The sequence below is a fragment of the Camelus bactrianus genome, chromosome X, assembly GCF_048773025.1.
Source record: "Camelus bactrianus isolate YW-2024 breed Bactrian camel chromosome X, ASM4877302v1, whole genome shotgun sequence".
NCBI lineage: Eukaryota > Metazoa > Chordata > Mammalia > Artiodactyla > Camelidae > Camelus > Camelus bactrianus.
The window spans coordinates 40,567,372-40,590,780 of NC_133575.1; the positions used below are offsets into that span (position 1 = coordinate 40,567,372).

The 23,409-nt window shown below is 34.9% G+C and overlaps 1 protein-coding gene across 4 annotated transcripts in view; it reads left to right on the plus strand.

Annotated features, from left to right (window-relative positions):
* PHKA1 (phosphorylase kinase regulatory subunit alpha 1) overlaps positions 1 to 23,409 on the plus strand; it is a 99,049-nt gene that overhangs the window by 46,550 nt on the left and 29,090 nt on the right. For all 4 annotated transcript variants that reach the window (XM_010973578.3, XM_010973577.3, XM_010973579.3 and 1 more), the window contains exons 15-16: positions 18,136 to 18,245; positions 19,223 to 19,367. In XM_010973578.3, the coding sequence (XP_010971880.1) occupies positions 18,136 to 18,245; positions 19,223 to 19,367 (255 nt within the window). The remainder of the gene's footprint in view (positions 1 to 18,135; positions 18,246 to 19,222; positions 19,368 to 23,409) is intronic.

Below are 23,409 nucleotides of genomic sequence, written 5' to 3' on the forward strand. Positions count from 1 at the left end.
TAGTGTGACCCAGCTGGGTCTGAGGTGGGGCCTTACACATTGGGCATCCCACCCCCTTCCCCCAGGCAAAGAAGAATTTTAAAAAATAAACAAGAAAACTCTCAATTTAGCCTCATACCTAAAAGAACTAGAAATAGAAGAACAAAGCCCAAAGTTAGTAGAAGGAAGGAAATAAAGATCAGAATGGAAATAAATGAAATAGAGACCAAAAAGATAATAGAAAAGATTATGAAACTAAGAGCTGATTCTTTAAAAAGATAAATAAAATCAACAAACTGTTAGCTAGATTCACTAAGGAAAAAAGAGAGAAGGCCCTGATAAATAAAATCAGAAGCTAAAGAGGAGAAATAACAATGGATGCCACAGAAATACAAAAGATTATGAGAATATTATAAACAGCCATACACCGACAATTCGACAACCTAGAAGAAATGGACAAGTTCTTAGAATTATACAACCTTCTAAGACTAAATCTTAAATAGAAAACCTAAATAGACCAATTACTATTACAGAGATTGAAACAGTAATCAAAAAAGTTCTCAAAAAACAAAAAGTCCAGGACCAGAGAGCTTCACAGGTGAATTCTACCAAACATTCAAAGAAGATTTTTATACCTCTTCTTCTCAAACTATTCCTAAAAATTGAATAGAAGGGAACACCTCCTAACTCATTTCAGAAGACCAACATTACCCTGACATCAAAACCAAAGACAACACAAAGCAGATAAAATTACAGGCCAATATCTCTGATAAACATAGATGCAAAAACCCTCAACAGAATATCAGCAAACTGAATTCAACATCAAAAGGGTCATACACCATCCATGATCAAGTGGGATTTATTCCAGGAATCAACATTCGCACGTCAATCAATTGATACACCACGTTGACAAAATGAAGGATAAAAACCATATTATCTCAATAGATGCAGAAAAAGCATTTGACAAAATTTAACACTCATTTATGATAAAAACTCTCAACAAAGTGGCTATAGAAGGGACATACCTCAACAGAGTAAAGGCCATATGTGACAAACCTACAGCTAACATTCATACTCAATGGTGAAATATTGAAAGCTGTCTGTCTAAGATCAGGAACAAGACAAGGATGCCCACTCTTCCCACTCCTATTCGATTAATATTACAAGTCATAGCCTGAGAAATTAGGTGAGAAAAAGAAATAAAAGGCGTCCAAATTGGAAAGGATGAAGTAAAATATCACTATTTGCAGATGACATAATTTTATACATAGAAAACTATAAAGACTCCACCAAAAAACTATTAGAAGTAATAAACGAATACAGTGAAGTTGCAGGATACAAAATCAAATATAAATATTTTGCATTTCTATTTGCTAACAATGAGCTAGCAGAAAGAGAAATTAAGAAAATATCTAGGAATATGCTCAACATTGTTAATCATCAGGGAAATGCAAATTAAAACCACAGTGAGATATCACTTCACACTTGTCAGAATGGCTGTCATGAAAAAGAACACAAATAATAAATGTTGGAGAAAAGGGAATCCTTATACACTGTTGGTGGGAATGTAAATTGGTGCAGCCACTGTGGAAAACGGTATGGAGGTTTCTCAAAAAACTGAAAATAGAACTGTCAGATGACCCAGCAATTCCACTCCTGGGTATATTTTGGAAAAAAATGAAAACACTAATTTTAAAAGATACATGCATCCCAATGTTAACAGCAGAATTATTTACAGTAGCCAAGATATGGAAGCACTCTGTGTCCATCAACAGATAAATGATTAAAGAAGATGTGGAATACTATTCAGCCATATAAAAGAATGAAATTTTGCCATTTGCAACACATAGATGGACTTGGAGAGTATTATGCTAAGTAAAATAAGTCAGAGAAAGACAAATAATGTATGATATCACTTATATGAGGAATCTAAAAAATACAACAAACTAGTGAATATAACAAAAAGGAAACAGACTCAGATATGGAGAACAAACTAGTGGTTACTAGAGGGAAGGGGGAGGCACAAGATAGGGGTACAGAATTAAGAGGTACAAACTACTGTGTATAAAATAAATAAACTACAAGGATATATTGTACAGCCCAGGGAATATAGCCAATATTTTAAAATAACTGTAAATGGAGTATAATCTTTAAAAATTGTGAATCACTATGTTGTATACCTGAAACTTATGTAATATTGTGCATCAGCTATACCTCAATAGGGAAAGTTTTGAAAAAAGGTAAAATATTCATCACAAATTTAAAGTTTTATAGGACATGATTTCTGGTGTATTGATAATATTAACATTTTAAAAACTGTTATATTATCATTTAAAATATATCCACTGAAATCTAAATACTGTACTCTGGTAACTTGATATCCACAATCATCCCTTTAAAAAATGCATGAGCAAGATATTGTTCAACAACAACCAAAAAAAGAACAATATCTAGGAATAAATTTAACCAAGGAGATGAAAGACCTGTACAGTGAAAACTATAAGACATTGTTGAAGAAATTGAAGAAGAAACAAATAAATGGAAAGATATTCCATGCTCATGGATTGGAAGAGTCAACACTGTCAAAATGTCATTACCTAAAGCAATCTACAGGTTCAGTGCAATCTTTATGAAAATCCCAAGGACAATTTTCACAGAAATAGAATATGAAAATCTTACGTTTATATGGAACCAGAAATGACTGCAAATAGCCAAATAATCTTGAGGAAGAAGAATAAACCTGGAAGTATCACATTTCCTGATTTCAAATAACGAAGCCATAGTAATCAGAACAGCATGGTATTGGCAGAAAAACAGACAGCTCAATGGAACAGAATTGAGAGTCCAGAAATAACACCCATGCATATATGGACAAGTAATTTATGACAGATTTATGACAAGCAAAGAGCATACAGTGGAGAAAGAATAGTATCTTCAATAAATGGTGTTGGGAAAACTGTACAGCCACATGCAAAAAAAAAGAAATGAAACTGGACCACTAACTCACACCATACACAAAAATTAACTCAGAATGGATTAAAGACTTGGCTATAATACCTGAAACCATAAAACTCCTTGAAGAAAACATTGGCAGTACACTTTTTGACATCAGTATTATGATCTTTCTAGCTATGACTCCTCAGGCAAGGGAGCAAAGCAAAAATAAACAAATACGATTAACGTCAAACTAAAAAGCTTCTTCACAGCAAGGGAAACCATCAATAAAATTAAAAGACCACATACTGAATGGGAGAAGATATTTTCAAATGATACATCCAATGAGGGATTAATATCCAAAATATAGAAAGAACTCATACAACTCAACAACAGCAACAACAACAACAGCAACAACAACCTGATTAAAATGAGCAGAGGAGCTGAAAATACATTTTTCCAAAGAAGACTTATCAGATGGCCAACAGGCACACGAAGATGTTAAACATTACTAATTATTAAGAAAATGCAAATCAAAACCACAGTGAGATATCTCATACCTGTAAGAATGGCTGTTATCAAAAAGACAGGAATAATATACTACTCAGCCATAAGAAAAGATGAAACTTTGCCATTTCCAAAAACATGGATGGACCTTGAGGGTGTTATGCTAAGTGAAATAAGTCAGACAGAGGAAGACAAATACTGTATGATTTCACCAATATGTGGAATATTTTTTAAAAACTAATAAACAAAAGCAAACATGTAGATACAGAGAACAGAGTAGTGGTTACCAGAGGAGAAGGGGCCAGTGGTGGGGGTGTGTGAAATGGCTAAAGGGGATCAACTGTATGGTGACAGATGGAAAGTAAGTTTTTGGTGGTGAGAAAGGTATACTGAAGTAGAAATACAATGTTGTACATATGAAACATATATTGTTATAAATCAGTGTTACCTCAATAAAAAACTTTGTAAATATTAAACTCAAATCTTTACATAATGCTAATTCTATTCTAATCTATTAGTGCACATAGATACATTTTTATAGTTATATTCATTGTGTACATATTAACTTGTGCTGTATTTTTTTCACTTATTCTTTCATGTATTTTCACATATTGAAAGAGCTATATATTATTCCATCAAATTAAAGTAACTGTTTCCTTGTTATTGGCTACTTGAATTGTTTGCCAAAATTTTTATCCTTCTATGAATACCTTTGTATAGGCATTCATGCATATACTGCTGTTTTCTTCAAGTATATTCTCAGAAAAAGATTCTGGATAAGAGTATTATCTTGTTACATGTTGCCAGATTATTCTTTAGAAAGACCAACCAATTTTCAAGGACCTCAATAAATATAAAATATACCTTTTTACTTTTACTACTCCACCAACGTTGGACAGTTATCCTTTGTTCTTATTAGATTAATAGTTTTAATACATGTAAGTTATTCTGATTTCCTTTCCTTAATTAATTCCCAGTGAGGGTATGCATTTTTTCCTTTTTGCTTTACTTTTTAAAAAATTGTGTCTTCTATTACTTGCATATCTAGCAGGATCTGCTTCATATATATTTATCAGTTCTTTATATTTTATGGTAAGCTTTTTATCTGTGAAGTTTATAATGTATATCTTTCCTATTCTATTACTTTCTTTTAAGTAATTATTTTCTTGCCTTTGTGCAACTTTTTCAACATCACATACATTCATTTTATCAGATATATCTTTCATTTCTCCAGGAATTGTGGATTTATCTCCTAGTTTCACTTGAATAGACATGTTATTCTTGTTCTCTCCAATTTTCATAAGTAGTAGGTTATCTGATTCCAAATTGCTATATACATGTTGACTGCAGGGAACTGGAAGATAGAGAAAAGCACAAAAGAAAAAGATAAAAATCACCCATAATTCTCCAGTCTCAGTAAGCCACTGTTTCTGTTTTGGAGTATTTGCTTCCAATCATTTTTGTAAAATAAATACACACTTGTTTTTAGAAAAATGGTGTCAGAAAGAACAGCCTGCAGTCTGTTTTTTGAAACATGATATATGTTGAACCCTGTTACATTTTCTTAAATAGCCCCCACAACACTATTTTAATATCTACATTAGCATAATATCTTCAATTTTTGTCATGTGAATGATAAACTTGTTTTTGTAAAAATAAATACCCTTTTTTCTATTTGCTTTGCAAATTACTTATATTCTTTTACCATTTTTCTACTGTAAAATGGTCAATTTCTTACTGGTTTATACCAGATTTATTATATATAAGGGATGCTAACACTTTGTCTTGCACATGTTATTGCAGTATTTTGCTATTTTATTATCTACCTTTTGTTTGCATTTGATTTTAATATATAGAAGTTTCACATTTTTTACATAGTAAAATTTTCTCCTTTTTGGTTTCTTCTTTGCTGTTATGCTTAGGAAGATAGATCCATCCCTAGGTCAGATACATTTTCACTGCATTTTTTTCATTCTTTATTGTTGCATCTTTACCTTTAACTCTTAGTTTAGAATTTTAATTTTAGTTTATGAAGTAAGAATCATAACTTATTTGCCAAATAATTAGCCCATCTTTCCAGCACTATTGTTTGAATAATTCATATAAACACTATTTTAAAATGCCACCTTTATCATTTACTGTACATACATAGACTCACACATGTATGTGTATGTATGTTTCTGGTATTACTTTTTGATGCTGTTGATCAGTTTCTCCTTTCCTAGTAACACACTTTTTAAGTTATTACAGCTTCAGCCTCACCAACGACTGAAGAAATGTAAGATAAACAGCAATGAAATATAAGGTTTTACCCATCAATTTTATAAAAACTAAGGTTGATAATACCCAGTGCTGGTGAATATGTGGAGAAATGAACACTCTCAGCACTCCTGGTAGTAGTGTAAATCAGAGGCAGTTTGGCATTACCTATGAAAATTTTTAATGCATGTACTTTTGTTCAATAACCTTACTTCTAGGAAGCTACCCTATATAACACTTACACAAGTACATCAGAATATATGTACAAAGATGTTCATTACAACATAATTTGTAATGGCGAAAGAACAATTAGAAACAACCTAATGTGAATGAACAAGAATGACTGAATTATGATATATTGTGTCACAATTAAAAAGAATAAGGTAGCTTCAAGCTATGTTGAAATAGCTTTTATCAGACTAGCCTTCATAGTAAGAACAACTACCCTGGCTGGATTTTAAAAATAAAAATGAATGAAGGCATCAGAAAGTAATTGAGACAGCCAAGACTTGAGAGGCCAAAACCCTGGAGAGAAGAGAACCTCAGAGAAGTAAGCTCACCATTCTCTGTGCACTTTCTTTTTGAAGCATTTGCTGATTCTTAAGCTATGCTTGCATAGAGTGAGGGATTAAGAAACCAAGTATAAAGACTCACTGCTACAAAGACGGAAATTCTATTTCAGGACCTTCTTATGTGGAAGGGGCTATGATAAACACCTGAGGCTTTCAGTTGAATCCCTGAAGGATGGGCTACACCCTAAATGTAAAGGCGAATCAGAAATAGACCATTTCTCAGAAAATATGAAACACAAACCCTAAAACACAAATAAGTGGAAATACATCCATGTTCATGGATTGGAAGAGTTAATATTGATAAGATGTCAATACTATCCAAAATGATTGACAGATTCAATACAATCCCTATCAAAAGCCCAATGATATATTTAGCAAAAATAGAAAAGTTCACTCTGAAGTTCATATAGAATTTCGAGGGACTCCAAAGCAATCTTGAAAAAGAACAAAGATGGAAAACTGATATTCCCTGATTTCATAACTTACTACAAAACTACAATAATCAAAAGAGTGTAGGATTGGTGTAAGAAAATCTATAGAAAAATGGAATAGAATAGAAATCCCAGAAATAAACCCTTGTAGATATGGTCAGATGATTTTTGACAAAGGTGCCAAGTCCATTCAGTGGGGGGGAATGACAGTATTATCAAGACATGGGAAAACTGGATATCCATGTGCAAAAGAATGAAATTGGACCCTTGCTTTACACCATATACAAAAATTAACTCAAAAGGGATCAAAGCCCTAAACCTAAAAGCTAAAATTATAAAACTCTTAGAAGAGAATAGAAGAGAAAGCTTCATAACATTGGGTTTGGCAATGATTTCTTGAATATAACACCAAAAGCACAGGCAACAAAAGAAAAATTAGATACACTGGACCTCATCAAAATTTAAAACTTAAGTGCCTCAAAGGATGCCATCAAAAGGGAAAAGACAATCTATAGAATGAGAGAATGTATTTGCAGATTATATATTTGAAAAGGGATTAATGTTCAGAATATATAGAGGACTCCTACAACTCAACAACAAAAAACCAAACAACTCCCCAAAATCATCTATATAGACTCAATGCAATCCCTTCAAAACTCCAATAGCATTTTTCACAGAAATAGAAGTAACAATTCTCAAATTCATATAGAAACATGAAAGACCCTGAATAGCCTAAGCAATCATGAGAAAGAAGAACAAGGCTGGAGGCATCACATTCCCTGATTTCAAACTGTATTACAAAGCTGTAGTATTCAAAAGAGTATGGTAATAGCATAAAAATAGACATATATACAAATGGAACAAGATCAAGCCCCAAAATAAACCCACACATATATGGTCAACTAATATGTGACAAGGGAGCCAAGAATGCCAGATGGGGAAAGGATAATCTTTGACAAATGGTGCTAGGAAAAGGGATATCCCCATGCAAAAGAATGAAATTGGACTACTGTCTTACAGCATTCAGAAACATTAACACAAAATAGATTAAACACTTAAATGTAAGACCTGAAACTGTAAAACTCCTAAAAGAAAACATAAGGGAACAGTTCTTTGACATCAGTCTTTGTAGTGATTTTTTGAATATGACACCAAAAGCACAAGCAACAAAAGCAAAAATCAGTGAGACTACATCAAACTAAAAAGCTTCTGCCCACCAAAAGAAACAATAAAAAAAAGTGAAAAAGCAGCCTATGGACTAGGAGAAATCATATACCTGTTAAAAGGTTAAAATCCCCAAAATATAAAGAACTCATACCTCATTAGCATAAAAGCAAACTATTCAATTTTAAAATGGGCAAAAGAAGTGGGTTGCAGGTAATAGCTCAGTGGTAGAGCACATGCTTAGCATGCACAAGGTACTGGGTTCAATCCCCAATACCACCATCAATAAATAAGTATGAATAAAATGGGCAGAGGACTTGAATAGACATTTTTCCAAAGAAGACATCCAAATAACCAATAAGTACCTGAAAAGGTGCTCAGCATCACTAGTCATCAGGGAAATGCAAATCAAAACCACAGCGTGATATAACTTCACACCTATTACAAGGCTGTTATCAAAAAAAAAAAAGATGTAACAAATGCTAGTAAGGATATAGAGAAAAGGGAACCCTTGTACACTGTTGGCGGGAATATAAATTGGTACAGCCACTATGAAAAACAGTATGGAGTTTCCTCAGAAAATTAAAAATAGAGCTACCATATGATCCAGCAATCCCACATCTTGGTATATATCTGAAGGAGATTAGCTATCTGGACTCTCGTGTTTATTGCAGCATTATTCACAATAGTTAAGACATGAAAGCAACCTAAGTGTACATCAACAGATGGTAAAGAAAATGTGGTTTGTATATACATTATAATGGAATATTATTCGGCCATGAGAAAAAGGAAATCCTGCCATATGTGCCAATATTCATGAACTTTAAGGGCATTTTGCTACGTGAAATAAGTCAGACAGAGAAAGACAAATACTGTATGATCTCACCTATATATGGAAGCTAAAAACATCAGGCTCATAGAAACAGAGTAGAATGGTGGTTGCCAGGAGCTGAGGGGTGGGAGAAATGGGGAAATGTTAGTCAAGGGTACTAACTTTTAATTTTAAGATGAGTAAGTTCCTGGGATGTAATGCACAATGTAATGTACCATAGTTAACAATACCACATTGTATACTTGAACGTTGCTATGGAAGTAGAGCTTAACGTTCTCACCGTAACAACAAAATGGCAATTGTATGAGGTGACGGATGTTTTGACTAACCTTATTATGGTAAACATTTCACAATGTATCTGCATATCAAATCACCACATTGTACACCTTAAACTTACACAATGTTATATTCAATTATATCTCAATAAAGCTGGGGGAAATATTTTTGATAAAAAAAACCACGAATTTAATTGTGAAAGGCAAAGTACTTAACTAAACATTTTTCCAAAGAAAATATACAAATGGTCAATAAGCACATGAAAAGAGGCTCAACAACACTAATCATTAGGGGAGTGCCAATCAAAATCCCAGTGATTTCACTTTATACTCATTAGTATGGCTGTTATAAAATAAATAAATAAAACCAGAAAATTATAAGTGTCAGTGAGAACATGGAGAAATTGGAACCCTTATGCTCTTTTGGGGGAATATAAAATGATGTAGCCATTGTGGAAGAGTATGGCAAGTTCCTCATAAAAATTAAACCTAGAATTGATCCATCAATTCCGCTTCTGTATATACTACCCAAAAGAAGGGAAAGCAGGAATTGAAATAGATATTTCTTCATCAATGTTTAAAGTAGCATTAGTCACAGTAGTCAAGAGGTAGAAATAACCCAAATGTGCCTTGACAGATGAATGGATAAACAAAATTTTGTATATATAGTAATATTTTTATATAGACATATATCAGAATATTATTCATCTTTTAAAAAGATGGAAATTCTAACACATGCCACAACATAGATGAACCCTGAAGACATTATGCTAAATGAAACAAGCCAGGAAAAAAAGGATAAATAGGTATGATTCCACATATATGAGGTACTTGGTGTAGTCAAACTTATAGAAAGAGAATATAGAATGGTGATTGCCGTTAAAGGATTAAAGGGTGGTTGCCAGAGATAGGGGGTGATAGGGAGTTATTCAGTGGGTGTAAAATTTCTGTTTCGGATGATAAAAAATGTCCTGGAGATGGATGGTGGTGATGGTTACAGAACAATGTGAACATACTTAATGCCACTGAACTATATGTTTAAAGTGGTAAATTTTATGTTATATATATTTTAGTACAGTAAAAATCAATTAAATTTTAATGTTTTTTTAAAACAATTCACATTTTTGGAGTTATCAGACAGGACTCAAACTACTGTTAATATATTCAAAAATAGGTTTAGAAGGTGAATTTCACTGGAAAATTCGAATATATAAAAAAGGATCAAGTAGAATTTCAAAGCTAAAAAATACAGTAAGTGAAATTAGGAATGCAATACATGGGATTAACACCATATGAGACATAGCAGAAGAGAGGATTAATGAACTAAAAATTAAGTCAGTAGAAAATAGCCATAGTAGTAAAGCATGTAGAAAAAAAGGATGGAAAATTAAAAGATCATTAAGAGACACAGTGAAGGCTAGAGTCCAAGATCAAGAGAAGGAATGGAACAGTATTTTAAGACATAGTGACCAAAATTTTTTCAGAACTTACTAAAGATATCAAGTTACACATTCAAAAAGGCTCAAAATCTGTGAGCAAGATAAATACAAAAATCAAACCTTAAATTTAATAGTCAAACTTCTGGAAACTGAGACAAAGAGAAACTCTTAAAAGAGCCAGAGTTAAGAAAAGATACATTACTCTCAAAGAAACAGTGATCAAGCATACAGCTGACTTTTCAACAAAACCATTGAACTCCACAGAACAACTGAATGACACCTATAGATTACTGGGAGAAGATAACTGCCAGACTATAATTCTATATCCAGTGAAAATATCCTTCTGAAATAAAGTAATATAAAGGCACGTTCAGATAAGTAAAAACTGAGAATGCATTATTAGCAGACATGGTGAAACACTAAAGGGAGTTCTTTAGGCAGAAGAAAAGTGATCACAGACAGAAGCATAGGAATGCAGAAAAGAAGAAAGGAATGGAAAGTGTAATTATGAAAGACTATTGACTGTATAAAGCAACACTAATAACAATACCTTGTGGATAAAATAACAAAAGTAGAAGTGAAATAAATGACAAAAATATAAATAAATAAATAAATAAATAAATAAATAAATAAATAAATAAATAAATAGGCAGGATGTGAATGAAGTTAAAGTGTTATAAGATTCTTGCATTATTCAGGAAGTGGTAAAAGTACTAATTTAAGATAGACTCTAATCAGTCAAGGAGGCATATTTTAATCTCTGAGGCAACTTTTCTCCAGCAGGAGTTCATGACAGAATTAGGCCCTACAAAAAATGGGGTTTTTCCATTCTTCTAAGGGTGACATGCACTAGTTCCATTTTAAATACAAGGAAGTCAATATATACAATGGATATCTAGAGAATTAGGACATAATTCTCTGGTGATTCCAGTTGAGAAGACCTGCTCTGGAATAAACATTAAAAGAATAATAAAAGATTGTCTAACAAGCTGATAGAGGAGAAATGATACAATAAAATTCTTGATTAAACCAAACAAGGCAAAAAGAAGAAGGAAAGGAATAAATGGGACAAATGGAAATCAAGTAGTAAGATATATTTTAAATTCAAGTATTCAGTAATCATACTAAATACAAATAGACTAAATGCTTCAATTAGAAGACAGAGATTGTCAAGATGGCATAATAAAGCAAAATCCAACAACATGCTACATAAAGGAGACTCACCTGAAATATAAGGACACATGTTGAAAATAAAAGGATAGAAACAATATGCCATGCAAATAGTAAACAAGCTGAAGCTGATGTAACTATACTGATATCAAAGTATACTAAAGGCAAAAATATTAATAAAAATAACGAATAACATTTTATGGCAGTAAGGTGTCGATTTAACAGGCAGCTATTAAAAAAAACTGGACATACACATACCCTGGGCCTATAATTTCCACTACCACGTATATACTCAACAGAAATCCATACATATATGCTCTAAAAGACATGAACAACGTGCAAAAAGACTTAACATGACAGGCCAGAGAATGCCACCCTTAGAAGGGCCTGCTTGCAGGGTTGGCATCTGAAGACCTGGATTTTGGGAAGGTTTCCACCATCCCCTAACTGATAAGGATAGTTCACTATGTCTAAACTGAGCAAACAGCATGGCTTGTGCTGAACACCTGCTTTCCTTCTGAGAGTCAAAGAGTTTTGGTGCATGCCAGGCAGAGGGTGCCCATGTGATGAGCCCTTAATAAAAACATTGGGTCCTAAGTCTCTACTGCTAATAGGTAGCACTTCACACATGTTGTCACAGTTTGATGCTGGAGGAATTAAGCATGTGCTCTGTGACTCCCCTGGGACAAGATTCTTGGAAGCTTGTTCCTTGTTTCCTTTAGACTTTGCCCCATGCACCTTCTTTTCCCTTTACTGATTTTGCTTTACATCCATTGGCTATAATAAATATTAGCCACAAGTATGACTATGTGCCAAGTCCCATGAATCCTCCTCCCATGAGTCACCTCATCACCAAACCTGGGGTGGTCTTCAGGACTCCCAGCACACCTGTGACAGTGGTAGGATTGTGTAAAGTGACCCTAACTCACTTAAAAATGGTAAAAGCATTGTTTGAGAAAAGGAAATCGAGGATGACAAACCTGTGGTACCTGGGTGTCTATGTAGTTATCCATGGTATGAAGCAGACAGTAGCTCAGCTTATATGTATATTGTATAATATATTGTAAGAGGTAAAAGTTATCTATGGAATTTGAAAATGTTAGAGCCAAAGGGCTCTGGCTACTTTGGCCATGGTGGCCGAAAGTGCAGCCTAAGTGATGCCTTTGGTTCTTCTTTGCTCCTCCAGGCTGGAGGAGAAAGGGTCCAAACATTCCCAAAGGTGAACTTTGGATGGACCAAAACGTTGAAAAGTTTTTGTCCAAGTGGGAGGGGGAAAAAGGGTTGAATTACTTCCTAGTGCTGGAGCAAAGTTTTATAAACTGAAGGGAGAAAAGCACTCTAGCCACTGCTGCCACAGCCCCCTACCCCTACCCCTACCCCCACCCCCACCCCCACATTACAGCTGGGATCTCCCTGCAGCTATAACATTAAGCTTCTAAGTGCTGGATTTTCTGCTCAAAGTTTGAGTAAACTTTCATTTAAGAGGAAATGGGGGGACTTTTAAAAATAGCTTTGTGTTTTGTGGCTATTGCATCTGGATATATGATAAAAATTGAGGTAAAATGTTATATTCTTGTAGTCTCATAAAGCTGGAGGGGTCATCTTGACTAGGGAAAGTAGCAAAAAAAGAAAAAAAGAGCATCAGTTGGAAACAACTACCTTGCTTTTTATTGCCAGTGGGCAGATTGGAATTCAAACTCTTGAGTATTAGAAATGAAACTAATCTCCATAACTAATGATTTTTGCTACCACTTTTAACTATTGGAGTTTCTGGAAAAAGGACGACAACATAAAAAGAGAATCAATATTCAGATAAAAATACACTTTTTGAGTTTAAAAAGCAGTTTTTAATTGCTAATGTGCTTTTATGAAAGCAAATGTCTAACTCTTAAGAAGTTGATGACTTTTTCATCCTGATGTGTATATTTTTCAGTGGGTTAATTTGGACTGTAAGGCACAATAAAAAGAGCTTAGGAAAGTGTTCTTGACACTTGGACTTAGACCACGGTTGACCGGCCCTGCACTACCTCAGCTTTGCTGCTGCCTAAAAAAAAAGCCACTAGCTTTTTTTGGCATCCTAAATTCACATATTCTAATTGCCTGGACATGGCTCTCAGCTGAAACCTGATAAGGCCACTATAGTCTGTTCCCACATCAACACCAGATGTGCTCAACTGAAAGCAGGCACAGGCTAAATGAACTCTAAATGAACTGTATGAACTTCAAATGAACTCAGAAGTGGATTGTTGCAGATTTGGGTCACCCCTCTTGTGGCACTCTGAACTGTGAAACCACTCTGGTGCTGGCTGGACTATTTGGGTCAGTTGGGTCAGTTGCAGATGCCTGTAGGAAAAGTCTTATTCTCTGATGGGACCATTTGAAATAGATCTGCTGATTGGCTCTATATTTCTGATGCAGAAACTGATTGTGTTCCTAACGTGATTTCTGCAAAAGCTGCAAATTGGGGGAGGGCACATCAGGGGGAATGTGATCCCTCCCCGACTCCTGACAGATCAGACTCTATCCTTTCTGGGGCTGTGTCGCTGCTGTTGATGATTGTGTTTGACTTTCCAGATTGGCTGCAGCTTATAACAATAGATACAAAAGCTGATTCTACTTCCTTTCTCTTTCTCCTGATACATAAACCTTAGTAAGGCAATGTGCTTATTAAATGTAGCTGTCCCCATAAGGAGAGTGATCTTTTCTAGGCTGCTCACTGAATAAATGATCAGGATGAAAGGAGTGGGAAATATGAAAACCCACTTTTAAAATATTTGTAAATTCAGGATTTCATCTTGACCAGTTCCTGGACATGATATGTCTTTCTGGTTAAGTCATATAAAAATGTTTGCCTCTGAAAATACTTTTAAATTTCTTACATACAACTCTTCTAGCCAAAAGGTCTGGATGAGAAGAGGAGATGATTATAAAACTATGACTGCTAACTGGGACACACAAATTTTGTAACAGTGGAGGAAAAACAAAATCCTGACACCTGGGGAGGCGTGGGTGAGGAGAGGGGGCATTAATGATCTTTGATTTTTAGAACTGCTCCTAGAAGTTTTCCCCTCCTCCCTAATAAAAGCAGGTGTTGCCTTCCCTGCTGCTGAGGGTGCTTTGAATTCAAACTGACTTCTGAGCCCAAGGTCAAGTGTCACTAAGCTGACTATGAGACAGCAGGTGGTGGCTTCAGCTCCTACACCTTCCACTCAGCACCTCCACATGTCATCCACACTCACAAGGCAGATGAACTGGTACCATGAACAAAATTGTTTGGGTCCAGCTGCCTTCAGGAAATACTCCCATCGAAACCAAGTTCTGAACTGAATTTTTTGGATTGGATTGGAAATCCTAGGGCAGGAGGTCTCACAGTGGGAGGCCAGTCACATTAGGGATCCTGTTAACTTAGAATGCCTGCTTAATTTATGTCCTGCTCAGGATACCTTAACAATTGTAAATGTATTTTGTCCAAGGATACTGCATGTGCCTTCTGGAATTGTTCTTGTCTGTGAGCCCTGACTATCCAGGCATTGCCTCAGCCCTAGAAGGCATTCAGGTCAACTTCAGTTTACTGACAGGCTTGTGCTGCACCTGGGTTGATACCTCAAGCCAGACTTTTTAAAATGGTTAATACAGAAACTTAAGGAGGAAGCCACCTAGCTTTTGAAGATACATGTTTATGGTAATGGGTTGTTTTCTCTGGCTCAGTCTCAGACCCCTAAGGACATAACTGAGGACAGTACTGCAGATTGGTGTCACTCTTCTGCATGGGTCCTACCGACAAAGACACGTTGGCCAAGAGCCAAGGGGATGGATTGTACAGAAAAGAGTTCCCATGGCAGGCCTCAGAATTCTATCCTTAGAAAGGCCTGCTTACAAAGGTTGGCGCTTGGCTGGTGTCTGGGAACTTGGATTTCAAGAGGGTTCCACCATCCTCTGAATGTAAAGGTTGTATACTATGTCTAAACTGTGCCAACAGCATGGCTTATGCTGAACACTTGCTTCCCTTCTGAGATTTTAGAGTTTTGGTGCACTAAGCAGAGGGTGCCTATGTGACCAGCCCCTAATAAAACAAACATTGGGCATTGAGTCTCTAATGAGCTCCCTTGGTAGACATTTCACACATATTGTCACAATTTGATGCTGGACGAATTAAGCAGGTACTGTGTGACTCCACTGGGAAGAGGACTCTTGGAAGTTTGTGCCTGGTTTCCTCTGGACTTTACACCATGCACCTTTTTTCTTTGCTGATTTTGTTTGTATCCTTTTGCTGTAATAAACCTTAGCCATTACTATAGCTAGTATGCTTGAGCGCTATGAATCCTAGTGAATCACCAGACCTGAAGGTTATCTTTGGGATCACCAGCACAGCAAGAATATTCATAGGAGCTTTATTTATAATAACAAAAAAATTGGAGGAAAAACTTACATGTCTATCAACAAGTGAGTGGATAAATAATGATACATTCATACACTGGAATATTATACAGCAATTAAAATGAATGAACTAATTCTATGTACAACAGTATGGATGAATCTCATAGATACTATGTTGAGTGAAATAAACCAGATTTTAAAAGGAGATACTGTATGATTATATTAATATGAAGCTCAAAAATGGACAAATCCTACATATTTGTGATGGTTGAAGTTTGACTGGGGGTTAACTTTGGGAGCTGTGGGACGTTAATAACTGGGAAGGGGCACAAGGGAGGCTTCTGCAGTGCTGGTAATGTTCCATATCTTGGTTTAGGTTGTGTGTTTGCTATGTAAAAATTCATCAAATTTTACATTTAAGTTTCATTTACTTAACTTCGTGTATATTATACTGTAAGTAATTACAGAAAAAAAAGAACCTAGTGTCCACTGATGGATGAAAAGATAAACAAAATGTGGTATATACGTACAATGGAATATTATTCAACCAAAAAAGGATAAAATTCTGACATGTACTACAAAATGGATGAACCTTGAGACATTATGCTAAGTGAAATAAAGCCAGTCACGAAAGGATAAATATTGTATGACTCCACATATATGAGGTACCTAGAGTAAGCAACTTCATAGAGACAGAAAAAATGGTAATTGCCAGGGACCAGGGGGAGGGGAGCATGGAGAATTATTGTTTAATGGGTACATTGTCATTTTGGGAATATAAAATATTTCTGAAGATGAGCAGGAGTGATAGTTGTACAACATTGCAAATGTAGTTAATGCCACTGAACAACTAAAAATAGTTAAAATAGTAAATTTTACGTTACATATATTTTACCATAATAAAAAAAAAATGGAAGGAACAATGGATAAACCTGGTTGTGATATCAATCTCAGGTAGAATGTGTGCTTTACAGAATGGACCCTGGAATATGGCCAAAGGCATTGAACTGATTCTGTCCCTAAGAGTGAAGCAACACTAAAAATATTTGTTAAGTGACATAGTTAGTAAGTATCATACTGAGGATAAAGAAGGGGCAAAAATAAAATCCCCAAGAAAAATGTGTTCCAGCCTCCCCAACCCTGAAAAAAAGTAGTACTAATTTTGTCAGTACTGACATGAAAGGATATTTAATATATATTTTGGGGAAAAAGAGTTTGAGAACAATGTATATACTGTTATCCTATGTTATAAAAAGGAAAAAAATGTGAGTAGATGAACTGTTCCCTTATCGTAAGAAGTATTGATGTAATAATTGCCTTTTGAAAAACAAAAAGAAATTCAACTGCATTTAACAGACATCAATTAGATAGATTCTAATTTCAGAATGCTAAATTATAAAAAGATATTTTATGCTCAAGGAAATAAGATGGATATGTGTGTGTTAATGTGCACACGTGTGTACATACATGTATACACACAACATTTAGACACATGATGTAGATATTCTATTCAAATTTTTATTAACATTATGCCTTACGTTTGTAGCTGTCTTAGAGTTTTGTCTTCCCCCCTTCTCCAGTTTCCAAAATTGCTCCTCTGCAAAGTAAATTTTACTCTAAGGTTCCACAAAATTTCCTATCAGATACAAGAGTATTAAAATATTTTGACTTATTTGGATAAAATCTGTTGTCTCATAGAATAAAATGTGTCAGTACTATGCTACTGAAGGAGATCAAGATGCACTCTTATTTAATTTTTTCAGTTTGATAGGCCATCTTTAAGTTGATAAGGGTTTTCTTTAACTTTGTTGAGTCATAACTTACAGTGATTAGTTTGATCATCGATATAGCTTTAGCACTTTTCATGGACTTTAAGGAGATTCAGTGTATGAATATTGGTAATAGAATGCTGTCATTCATAGAGCTGTTAATTTTTGTATGCATTCTTGCCTCATGTAGATGATGTGGCTTCTTTCTAAAAGCATAAAGTTCTTTAAGAACAGAGATAACTGCCTACTCTTTTTCTTGGAAAACCCCACAGTGGTTATTAGTATGGCCATGTACATGACATGGACACTAACTTTGAGACACAGAACTTAGTTTGTTCAATCAGGAAGTGTAAACGAATATAAAAAATGTTTGCTGATAGGATTTGTGCACTAAAAAGATCTTGACTATTTCTCAATTCTATATCAGGGTGCAACAGTAGAATGAAACTCAGTGGAAGACCCTACAGACACATGGGAGTCCTTGGAACTTCAAAACTCTATGACATTCGGAAAACTATCTTTACCTTCACTCCACAGGTGGGTAGAATGAGCTTTAATGTGCATTGAGGTGAATGGAAATAAAAGAGAAACACTATAGAAATAAAGCATTTACTGGAGTTGGGACGAGTGTCAGAGTTCCATGAGGCCTTGTACATATTAAGTTGCTCAGTAAATGTTTGTTGAGTTGGACTGAATTGAACTTGCAGCACAGAGCGGTGCCAAGTGACTGGCTAACAAGTAGTCCTGGGTGTTGCAGAAATAGTGGCTAGGGATTTTACAAATGTTGAAGTAGGTTAAAAAGTACTCTTTACTTTATTAGAGGTCAAAAATAATACTATATTTACCCTTTATAAACAAAATATAGTCTGTTTTATTCAGCTACTGAATTATTTGTTCTCTTTGTTTGGGGGAGGGGCCCTTTTTACATGCCTGAAAATCTTTGATATCCTCTTCTAAACAAAAATGTCAGTACTGTTTTAGCCATGATTATACTCTGTTATTAACCTGATATTTATTAGCCATATTACAATAGCAAGCCTGATTATATATGTGTATAAGAGGAAAACTATCTTCTGGAAAGAAAGCCTAAGCTCCCCATTTGTCATCTTATGTCTGAAATAGTGCAGCTGAGGTATAGATGAAAGAATAATGGACCATAGATTCTATCTCTGATTTTGCCATTTGCTAGTCATAGAACTTTGCTAATCTAGTCAGTGTCTCTCGGCCTTATTTTTTCAATCTGTTAAAAAGGAAAAAGGCCCCATCTGGATTGTTACAATTAAAATCATGTACTTGAAAACACTTTGTAAACTATAGGACACTGTAAAAATGTCGAATACTACTATATGTACCAGTGGACCACCAGATATTTTGGGAAGAATTAGACATTACATTTGGAGGCATTGTTGCCCCTGTGACATTTTATATACCCTTGTGAATATGTGAGTACTTTAAAATATTATTTAATAGTTGTGAGAGTAAATTATTCTGAGTTGTCAATTTTTTTCCCTCAGTTTATAGACCAGCAACAGTTCTACCTGGCTCTGGACAACAAGATGATAGTAGAAATGCTTAGAACAGACCTCTCCTATCTCTGCAGCCGCTGGAGGATGACAGGCCAGCCCACCATCACCTTCCCCATCTCAAACAGCATGCTTGGTAAGGTTGTATGAGGCAAGGAAGGAATGTGTTTTTAGAATAAGTCATGTGGTTAGCCCTTCAAAGCCTTGGAGTCACTAGAGAGCTGCTATTTTCACTTATTCTTTCAGCAGTTTTTTATTAGCTCCTATTTTGTGCCAGGTCCTTTTCAAAGCACTGGTCATACATGGGGTGAATCAGGTAGATGAGGTTTTTACTCTTATGGAGCTTAAGATTTATAATAAATATGTAACAAATAAACAAATATACAAGAATATTCCAGGTGGTTTGAGAGCTGTGATTCAAAAGATGTAATACAATAACTTGGTTGGAGCTACTTCAGATAACTGGTTTCTAGGCCAATTTGCAGAAACAAAATTTGCAGTTACTAATACAATTCATTTTAAAAACAGTAATACTACATTCTGCATCTTTCTTACTCCAATGGAGCATTACAATTTTATAGATAAGTTCCCAGACTTCTCATTCCAAGACTTGCCTAACTGAAGCAATAAAATCTAGCAGGGAAGAGTAAAAAGGCTTTCAGTTTATCTTTCCTTTATTAGCCAGGCGTCCTGACATTGCTTACTTAAAACTGAGTGAAAGGCTTTATTGTTCTCTCAGTTCCTGGAGGACTAGAGCCAATACTGAAGCACTGCTTCCTTTCTGTGTCTCTGCTGTTGCTTCCAAAAGCCTGTTTGTACTGCCAAATTACATAGAATTCCTTTTCATTAGAGAAGAATCCTTTGTCATAAATCATTCAGAGTCCAGACACACTGTTAGGGATTTTGGTCACATCTCTAAAGTGCTTCAAAAGCACAGGAGTTGAGGAAGTAGGGTAGTCTTTCTTCTTTTTGTCTTTCTTCTTTATTCAAGACAGTTAGCAAGTACCCATTTAGTAACTACTGTGTTCCCAGAACTGCCTTCAGAAAGTATAAAGTCTAATTTGAGTGGCAAAGCTAACTCACAAAAACAATAGAAAACAATTCAAGACAGTATATAAAGAAGTACTAAACCATTAGACTGGTATTTTACAGTGACAGTGATCAAGTTGTCAAAGAAAATTTCTTGACTTGGTGGGACTCACCCAGGCTTTTGGGGATGTGTAGTATTCATATGGGAGGAGAGAAAAAGAAAAGGTACTTTAGGTGAGGAAAAAGTTACCATGAATGAAGCCTGGAGGCAGGGATGCACTTGCCTTGTGAGAGGACAGTGAAGAGGCCAAGCTGAACAGAGTGGGCCCTGCATGTTGGAGTATAATTATTGACAAAATTGGACAAGTAATGTGGGGTCAGATTATAAAGACCTTGAAAATAAGCAGAGATATTTAAAACAGATTTCCTCAGAAGTCTGAAACTATTAAAAGCTTTTGAGCAAGGAGTGACATGATGAAAGTAATGTTTAAGGAATATTGATTTGGTGACAGTATACATTGTAGTTAGGAGAACCTGATACGAATGAAACTAATCCAGGTATGAAGTGATGAGAAGATACACTGGATTGGTGGTAGTAAAAATAGAGTGGGAAAGAAGGATTCAAGAGTCATTTTAAACAACACCTGCGACCCAAGTGTTGACTGACTAGATATGAGATACGAATCAAGATAATGTGAAGATTTAGAGATTAGGTAAATAATGCTGCCATTGATAAAAGCAGAGAGATTCTAAAGGAAGATGCCAATTGTAAAGGGACATGTTCAGTTTGTAGTGATGAAGAGGTTTCAAAACTGGAATACCTAATACTTGGGATGAGATAAATAGCCATAGCTTAGGAAAAAGAATAAAACTAAAGATCTAGATTTAAATCACAAAGTTTTGATACTTGGAACATAAACACACATCAAAAAGAGCAGTGTCAATAGCAGTAACTACAGTGTTTACTGAGCACTTTCTCTGTACCAGGCATTGAGCTCAGTGCTTTCAATTTGTTATTTTGAAATCTCTACAACAACTCTGTTCAGGTAGGTACTATTAATAGCCCCATTTTATAGATGAGGAAGGTGACTCATTGTATAGTCACAAAGCCAGTAAGCAACAGAGTCAGATCTGTCAGTCTCCAAAGCCTACATTACGAATAGCTGTGTGTTTTTGTCAGGGAAAATTTTGTCCTGGTAAAATGAGAATGAGAGTATTAGTGATCACATTAAAAGGTGAATTAATTAAATTCTCATATTAAAGACAAAGATTTCTAGGATAGCTAAAAGAGCAAAGTCTACCTAGATCCTGTTTACAAAAGATATCCCTAAAATAAAATTATGCAGAAAAACAGAAAATAAAGGGAAGTGTAAAGATATATCATGTAAATGCTAACAGAAAAAGCAATGGTGACAATATTAATATCAAAATTGATAAATAGAATTCAAGGTACAAATCAGTAAATGAGACAAGGATATTTTATATTGATAATATTTACAGTACACCAAGGTGAACAGAACATTTATAAAGTTTTATCTACTGGAGAATATCAATGAAATATATAAAGCAGATATTTATGAAAACTTAAGGACAATGTGATAAAACCATTGTACAATCATAGTGGGAAACTATAACATATCTCTATCAGAATGTTACAGATCAATTATACAAAATAAAGATATAGGGGATTAATAAACCTTATTTTTGTGTTTATGGGTATATATAAAACTATATGCAGAAAGACAGAATACAAAAAGAATGTTTATTTTTAAAAAGTTGAGCTCATACACATGATATTGCCAGACATAGGACATAAAACTAATTAACACAAGAATACTTTTTTAAAAATCTGACCATGAAGGAATTAAATTTTTTCCAAATAATTCTTAAAGAGGAAACCAAATTTGAAATTAGTGCTTAAAAATGAAAAATGATACCCCTACTTATCAACACTTAAGAGATTTGAAAAAAGTCATACTTAGAAATTTTCATATTCTTAAATGCTTTTCACTTTCGGAAAAAAACCCAGTTCTGTTTCTAGACAAAAATGGAATAGACTCACTTCTCCCTATTCTTCCTGCTAAGTAGAGCTAAAAACCCTGGACATTATCTATAATACAAATATAAGAAGACTCTGAAAGTTGGACAAAAGAAGGGAGACTGGCTAGGGACATTGAACTTGAGAAGTGACACAGCAGTGAAGTTCCTGTTTTCTTTTTTCCTGTCTCATATATCCTGGACTGGGTGCTGGAGAAGCTGTTATCCCAGAAACACACATAGGTACAAATTTTTAAAGGTCCAGAAAAAACCTTCTACCTCTAGCCAAAGGAACAGGAGAGGGGCAGCCTAACCAGACAGAAAACTTCTAGATAGTAAATGTTCTACTTCACTCAAACACCACAGAAAAAAAACTGCAGCCCTACTCCAATCCCTATCAGTGAGGTTGAGTGGAGAACCTCAACTTCTGCCTTCACATAGCTGTGAAGAGGCAGCCCTCTCCCTCCTTAGGAACAGTGGGGATACTAGTGGGGAGCTTAGACTTTCATCATTGCCCAACAATAAAGGAACTTCTTCCACACCCATCTAGCACTAACAAGGCAGTGCTCCTTTCCCTGCTGCACAATATCAAAGGAGACTTGCTGAATCAGAAGATTTAATAAGATCCAGAGTCTCATAAAGCGATAATCCAAATTTCCAGAATACAGTAGAAAATCACACATACCAATGCCCAGGAAAACCCAACTTCAATGAGAAAAGATGATTAACAGACACCAATACCAAGATGGCAAAGCTGTTGGAATTATGACAGATTTTAAGGCAGTCATCATGAAAAATACTTTACCACGAAATTACAACCACACTTGAAACTTGAAAGTAGGAACTATCAGCAAAGTCATAAAAATGCTTAGCAAAGAAATTGAAGAGATAAAGAACCAAATGAAAATTTTAAAATTAAAAACTACAATAACTGAAATGAAAAACTCATTAGATAGGCTCAAAAGCAGAATGAAGATGTCAGAGTGAACTTGAAGATGGAACTATAGAAGTGACCCATTCTGAACAAGAGTAAAAATAGACTGAAGGAATATGAACATAGCCTCAGAGACCTGTGGGACTAATAACAAAAGCTCTAATATTCATGTTGTAAG